The sequence below is a fragment of the Microtus ochrogaster genome, chromosome 16 (assembly GCF_000317375.1).
Source record: "Microtus ochrogaster isolate Prairie Vole_2 chromosome 16, MicOch1.0, whole genome shotgun sequence".
Taxonomy (NCBI): domain Eukaryota; kingdom Metazoa; phylum Chordata; class Mammalia; order Rodentia; family Cricetidae; genus Microtus; species Microtus ochrogaster.
This window is the reverse complement of record NC_022018.1, coordinates 37138092-37145703: the sequence shown is the minus strand read 5'-3', so window position 1 is coordinate 37145703 and position 7612 is coordinate 37138092. Positions and strand designations below refer to the sequence as shown.

General features: G+C 55.7%; 1 protein-coding gene across 1 annotated transcript; it reads right to left on the bottom strand.

Annotated features, from left to right (window-relative positions):
- Nucleotides 1-1004: 1004 nt before the first annotated feature.
- Nucleotides 1005-6762, bottom strand: Foxf2 (forkhead box F2). The gene is made up of 2 exons (XM_005355006.3): nucleotides 5210-6762; nucleotides 1005-1980 (listed from the first exon to the last, which is right to left on the bottom strand). Exons 1-2 carry the CDS (start codon nucleotides 6381-6383, stop codon nucleotides 1817-1819), a joined length of 1338 nt encoding a protein of 445 aa, XP_005355063.1. The 5' UTR covers nucleotides 6384-6762; the 3' UTR covers nucleotides 1005-1816.
- Between the last annotated feature and the right edge of the window lie 850 nt (nucleotides 6763-7612).

The window sequence follows — 7612 nt, the reverse complement described above, 5'->3', positions numbered from 1 at the left end:
ATTTAAATGCAAATATGATAATGCAGAAACCTGTTTAACTCTGTGATGATTTTTTTTAATACAAGAAAGAGGCTTAAGCGTTAGGAATATGGCTAAGAGTTTTGAAACAAGAGATGTTTTATTTGGGAAACCACCTCAGGTTGAGATGCAATGAAATACTTAAAAACATTTTTTTTTTTAACCACTCACCCCTAGTTACAAATAAGTACCTGGTGGTGAATTTGAAAGAGAGTTTCCCACTCGAGAAGCAAAAGCAAAAACAAAAGCCGAGCCCTGGGTTGAAGAGAAAATTACTGCACATGATTAAAGGTGAACATTGCTCTGTTCCCAACAGAAGGGTATTCTGGGTGGGAAATAAATCTGCCTGCCTCGCTGGACTATTTTCCCATTTTATCCGGTGTCCTGCCAGTTCTGTGGGTAGCATTCAGGGTTGGGAAACCCAGCAAGAAAGGATGGAGAAGCTGTGCAATGCTGTGGGAGCCTTTGTGGAGGGTGCCAGTTAAAAACCCCCCTGCTGCATTCTGTTCTCTCTGGGTCCCTTTGATCTGACCACCACCCAAAGCAAACTACAGCCTGGATGGGAGGGTGGGAGGCTGTGGGGCTCAGGGTGGTGGCTCAGGGCTCTGCCCTCGCTTCTTCCAGTGAGAGAAAGGGGCAAAGGGGCAGCACTCTTGGGCACAGGCAAGGAAACCAAAGGGGCACAAAACTTGGCTTCCTCAGACCCAGCCCTTGGCTTTAAGTATCTTGCCAGCTTTTGTTGTTTTGGCTTTTTTTTTTTATTTTGGTGTGTGTGTGTGTGTGTGGTTTTTAAGTTTCTTTCCCCTTCTGGTTATTGTTTGGCTAGAAAAAGTGAGTGGGACAGAGAAAGGAATGACAGAAGTGTCTCCCTGAGAAGACCCACAGTCAGGACTGGCCAGGCTTATTCAAAGCAGAGGCCTCCCGCTTCATGTCAGTTAAGTTATACAACTTGAGGGTAGGCAGTCTAGAATTGCAAGGCTGCCTGGGGTGTGTGTGGCCATGACGGGGTGACTGCAGAGGAAAGGGTCCCTAAAACAACTATTTGTTAAACACATTTAACACATTTTATTGAAAAAAAAAACTTACATCAAAATAGTTTGGCAAACTGTAAAAGTATACAGAAGTGCAAATATACCCTCCTTTTAAAATACAAGCAAAGTGTGAGTATACGAAGATCATAAAAATATTTTTAAGAATATGGTGGTAGAAAGAAAACCTTGTAAAAAAAATATTGTATTGTCCCAATACTGAGAGCCACTTTCTTAAACTAGGCTCGTTGGTTCTTCATTTCTTCACAATGTTCTTTGGCACCTGTATCCGAAGGGAGTGTTGGGGGTGGGGGTGGGCAAAATCTCCTACTGGGCCAGTCAACTAAATAAGGCTTTCTTGAAATACTGTGCTTTTAGCACTGCCTGTTTGAAAAGCACACACCAACACACACACACACACACACACACACACACACACACTCTCACACTCACACCTTTTCAGACCCTGATCAGTGAACGCAATGACCACCCAGAACTGAAAGTTTACGTCTTACACGTAGTAACATTTTACCATCACGTCCGCTCTCTGTCCCTCCTCCGGGGTATTGCCTTGCCAACTGTGTCCTCTTCCAACGATGGGCAAATATCGGCGAGCAGGGCTCCCCTGGGCATTTGTGTAAGTGTGTTACTTAGGGCTATCCGTCTGTGTGCACAGAATGCGAGTCCGTTGCAGTTCCTAGCTGCCCCTCTCGGAGGGGAGAGGAGGAAAGGGGAGAAGAGGAAGAGCAGCCTTCAAGGCCTCTGTCCATTCACATAACACAGGGCTTAATATCTTGGCACACGCTCTGGTGGTGATGGTGATAATAGGAGCCACTGGCGGAGGGATGGAAAGAAGAAATGCCATTGAAATTGAGGACGAAATCTTTTCTGTCACACACTGGGGTGGAGTGATGCTGATAACGGGGCAGTCCCACTGGAAGAAGAAAGGAGAGGGAAAAAAATCTTTTCAGTAAAAGTCATCCAGATGACGGTGAGGTGTATTACTTTTAAAATTTCAATTTAATCTGTGGTATTTTGACGGGCGGTGCAAAATCAGCTACTGGCCTTTGGGTATATGGCTATAAAACCGGTAGGAAAGGAAAAAACTCGATCAAAACAAAACAAATAACAAACAAACAAAAACCCAGCTCTCAGAGCTCCCTCAAGTCCCAAGACTCTTGCCCTGGTTTTAAGTAACTCCCCCGAGGGAGGTAATCTGTTCGTGAATTCCCACTTCCCTCTCGGGGCTCCGGAGACCTCTCTGGCAGGCCTAGATGCAGGCTGCGCTGGGCACAAGCACTCTGCCAACACCTCTGCAACCTTCACCTCTATTTTTGTGCCTTTTTTTCCTGTCTCAGATCAAGACGCTGGAAAAAAAGGGCTGTCCCCATGATCCACAATGGATGACAGAGACAATACCCTGGAGGAGAAGGAGCCCGAAAAGTGGAGGGGGTGGAGAGCAGCCCACTACCCATCCCCAGTCCGCAGGCCCCCAACCCCTTCGTCCACCCGTTTATAAACCTGAAGTTTAGGAAGCTGAGAAGCGCTCTTTGACCGGGGCATCTAGCTGCCCTATGAGTTCCCGAGGGAACTGGCAGCGGAGCCTGGGGACAGCCTGTGTCAGGCGGCCCAGAGCTTGAGCCGGTCCCTCGCAGCGCCAACCTGCCGCCCACTTTTGCTTTTGCTTTCTTGGCTCCGGGGGTGGGGGTAGGGAGCAGTGGGCTTGGGGCTTCAGTGCCCATCTCGCCGCGTGCGTGGGCGTTTGCGCGGGAGACCTTCCCCAAGCACCAGCCGCACGCCTGTGTCACCCCCGATGCTGCTCCCTGTCGTGGCTGTAAGCAGAAGAAAAGCGTTAAGCCGGCGAAAAAGCGAAAAACGTTAGTCTTATGGCTGGCATCTGCCACCAGCCGCTGAGCGACCAGGCCGCTCATCGGCGGGTGTGGCTCGGCCTCGGCGCCTACGAGGGACAGCTCAGCGCTCAGCGCTCAGCGCTGCTTGGCTCCCGAGAAGCAGCCCAGGTGCGCGCGGAGAACGCCGGATCCTTCGCCACCACCGCTGCCGCCAGCGAGCACCACAGGTCGCGCCGACACCACAGGTCTCCGCTGGCGCTCTGATGGACCGCGACGGACCGCAGACACCGGGCTTGTGGGGCCCGCAGGGCTTCGCGGTGAGCGCTGACTACTCTCGGCCCGGGCGGATCGAGCTGCCACTGCCTCCCTGAGAACGCTGCCTTCGCCACCGCCTTGAAAGTGGTGGGCGAGGCGCGTGCGGGTGTGCGGCGGAAGGAGGATCGCGCTGTGTGCGTGGCGATGTATGTGCTGGGGGCTGCCAGATGTCCCTGGACCACCGCCTCAGCAGTGACTGGCCTTGCGGGACCTTCCAGTTTCAATGGGCAGCATTCGTGTGAGCAGCACTCAGAACCAGGCCCTGCAGGGTCCCTATTTACAATGAGGGGGCTCTTTGAAACCACCTTCATGAAGTCTTTACTGGAGGTAACAAAATCAGGAGAATATTCTAGGAAGAGAGGAGGACAAATTTCGATAAAGAAAGGGCAGCAGGGCCAGGTCGGCCTAAGCTATAGCTTGCGGGAAAGGCTGCTCACAAGGCACCGGAACAAACGGATAGGAGGTCTGACTTATTAGCTGGACAGTTCTCATTCTGTCCAAGCTAAAGAGCTAAGCTGCCATATCCGGGGACTTCTGGGGGTTTTGGGCATGGCCTACAGTGCGTGGCGTGGGACGTGGATCTAATAGAAGGGTCAGAAATCTCTTTCCGGGGCATTTGCTTGTTTGTTTCTAGATTTATTTATGGATTGCTGGCAGCTGGCAAACCTTCTGAGTTCAAGGTAAGCTAGGTCTACCCAAAGGGAAGCACAGAGGATGGGCCCGGAGCAGCAGGCCAAGCGAGGGTGGGAGGGAGGAATAGGTTCAGTGTGTTGGTGGGAGACTGACAGCTAGCCCGTGGGGCGGGAGGTGGGGGTGGGGTGGGGAATCTGAGAGAGGGTCATCTGTATTGGTTACTTGTTGAAATTCCCATAAAATTGAACAAGACTCTGTTCTCTGTGGGTTAAGTCAGCCTAAAATCCTCTCCCGTGTGGTCCTGCCTAGACTGTCTTTGTTTGGTTAACCTCTGAGACCCCCAGTTAAAAGGCTTATTTGGGAAATTTCTCCAAGATCTTTTGCTGTTTCTTGGCGTCCCCATTCCCCCCAAGCTCCTGTTGCCCATGAAGGCACAAACACAGGGAGGTAAGCATCAGCCTGTTCTGACTGGGATGGGAAGTGTGTGGGAGACAGCACCTTCGGGTTTTGCCCTTGACAGACAAGCTCCCAGATTTCAATCTGCACCCGTGGGAGCCCCAGGGGATTTAATAAGGGTCTAGAGCTGTCCTCTAGATAAAGTTAGCCAAACACAAACCTCTCTCCTCCACTCCCTCCTCTCCTCCCACCCTTCACCACTTTTCATAAGTCAATAAATTTTCATAATTTGCAACCCACACAGCATAAACCAGCCGCACTACTACAAGTGGCTTTTAGGCACATTTCCTGGGGGTATCACACCAGGCCACCCATGCCCTGAGGCACAGGACAAACTTGTGTCCTTAACTCGATCCACTGTGTTGTGTGTTCAATGACTTCTCCTTGGTGCCCCTTGTCACTGGCAGGCACTGGCGGTGTCCTTGGGACTCTTAGCTTTTCTCTCCCGTTCCCTGCATTCTCCTTTCATTACTTGCTCAGCCAAGAACTCTTCCTCTCTGCCATTTACTTTTGAAATTAAAGTAGGGCAAAATGAACTTTGAAAAGAGTAAGGAGAACAAAGTGAACCAAACCCAACTCCTCCACCAAGGTCTCCAAAAGTCACATGCCTTCTTTCAGAGCGGAGTCTGGCCTAATTGGGAGAAAAGTCTGCAGTGTCGTACCGTAGGCCAAGAAAGTTAGGACTTGGCACCACCCTTCTTCAGTTGGCGAATTCTGGAGCCCACCAGCTGGCCCATAGTATCAGAGAACGCTGTAAGATCAAATCGTATCCTCCCAGCCAGGAATACGGTGCACAATCCCCCCCCCCCCCAGCATACCACTTAAACAGACCCCAGCGTTGGGAACAGAAGGCGCAGTATCCCCGGCCCTTAGGTTAAGGCTGCAGCGGGCCTGGGAGCTTTGTTTTACCTGAGAGATCCTCGCGGGCGTTCTGGTGCAAGTAGCTCTGCTCCAGCGAGTAGGAGGACATGCTGGGGTGCAGGCCAGCAGAGGCCGCAGGGTTGCTGCTTGGCGTCAGGGCAGGCTGCTTGAGGTAAGGTGAGGCGCCAGGCGAACTCCAATGTGCCGCAGGGCTAGTGTAGGGCGAGTGACACTCGATTGCGCTCGCCATGGCCGGGGATGAGGGCACTGGGCTGCTGCTGCTGTCCGGCCCATAGTCACCGCCGCCACCGCTGCCACCCGCTCCCGCACCGACGCCCGCAGGACCTGCAGGCACCGGACAGCTAGCCATATAAGTGGAGCCCGGGTTGGGCGACATGTGGGGGACGTGATGGTGGTGGAGGTGGTGTGGATGCGCGTGGCCCGGAGCACCCGCGCCTGTATCATAGCCTGTGGGCATCATGTCGAGGCCACCATAGCCACCCTGACCGTGGCAGCCCAGAGGCGCTGAAGGGGGCGCTTGGAAGTCGAAGCCCTGGGGCAGCAGCGAGGCCCCGAAGCCCAAGCCACTCACCACACGATGGTACATGGGCTTGAGCGCCTGGCACTTCCGCCTGAAGCCGCGCGGCCGCCGGCGGAACGAGCCCTCCTCGAACATGAACTCACTGGCCGGGTCGATGGTCCAGTAGTGGCCCTTGCCGGGCCGCCCGAGGCCCTTGGGTAGCTTGATGAAACACTCGTTGAGCGAGAGGTTGTGGCGCACCGAGTTCTTCCAGCCCTGATAGGCGCCGCGAAAGAAGGGAAAGCGTGCCTGCAGGAACTGGTAGATCTCGCTGAGCGTCAGGCGCTTGCTGGGAGAGCTCTGGATGGCCATGACGATGAGCGCGATGTACGAGTAGGGAGGCTTCTCGGGTCGCCGAAGACCTGAGGTCGCCTTCTTGGTGCCCCCACTCCCGGATCCGGCGCCGCCGCCACCCGCCGCACTCTTGCAGGCACCCGCCGAGGCGCTGACCGAGTTGGAAGAGGACGAGGCACAGGAGGCTGAAGATGAAGATGACGACGACGAGGTGGTCTCCAGGGTGGCGGCGGGCGGCGGGCTCATCAAGGCGGCTTGGAGCGCGCCGGGCGCCGGGCTGCATGCACGGCGGAGTGGGGCAGGCGGCGGGCGCGGCGGAGGTGGCGGGGGCCCGCCCTCGGTGGTCATCTGGGAGCTTGGAGCGGGGCCGGGCCTGGGGGGCGGACCCCGGACCGGGACCAGCGGCGCCGGAGCCGGGTTGGCCCACAAGCCGGGCAAGCGCCCTAGTACGCCGGCAGCGCCGCTGCCGGGGCCACTCAGGGCCAGCGCTTCGGAGTAGCCTCTCTCAGCTCCTCTGGGGCTTCGGGCGGCGGCGGCGGCGGGTCGGAGGCAACGCCCCGCGCATCCCTCTTCCGAGCCTCCGGCCGGCGCCTTGCGCAACTACCTCCTAGGCCACTAAGGCGACGCTGTCCGTAGCCGGACAGCTGCGCCCTCGAGCCCAGACTTCAGCCCGGACCCCGGGGACTAGCCTGTCGTCTTCTTTCAGGAGTGCTCCTCTCTCTGTCTCTTGGACTTCCTCCCTGGCGCGCCCTCCCTGCGGCCGCCTGGCTCCCTCCCTCACTCCCTCCCTTCACCCCACCCCGCCCTGCCCCCTCCTCGCTCCGCGCCGCCCGCCCCGGGGAGGGCGCACTGGGCCCGCGTCACTCCTCCCCCTCCGGACCTGGCGGCGGGCTCCCGCTCTTATCGCCTGACTCTACCGGGTCCTACTCGCTGTACTAATTCTTCTCTGGTTCTTTTCCTTTCCCCTTCTGCTGGGAGGAGAACTCCCAACCTTGGCAAGGCTCGACTACCCCTCACTTCAGCAATTCATTCTCTCTCCCTTCCAGGAGCCCATTTCCTAACCCAGAAACCCCCACCCACTCGAGCCGGGAATGGACCCACCCTGCTCCTCCCCCACCTCTTCAGGACCCTGTGGGGGCTGAGTCTTGGGGCGGCGGTGCCCTGGAAGAGCCTCCTTAGCCAAGATTCCCAGTGCCCGAACTGACACCATCTGTCAACTTCATTTAGACAGTGCCGCCCTCAGCCACACGCCAGGGTGCCAGACGTCCCAAGGTAACGTGCCAATCCTGGGTCTCTCTTTCTGGCTGGACATGCAGGCTTCTGAGAGTTCAGAGTAGAGGGCAAGCACTGGGCGCCCTTGAGCTATGGCCCCGGGGCAGTGAAGAACGTATTGTAAGCTGAGCACTGGGGTTTGGGTGGAGAAACCTGGGCCAGCTTTTAGACACTCAGGATACTTGAGTCGAATGGATTCGTTTTAATTTGCTTCCACTGACTTGTCGTTTTCACTTCAAGGAGAGGGAGAGAGAGAGAGAGAGAGAGAGAGAGAGAGAGAGAGGGAGGGAGGGAGGGAGGGAGGG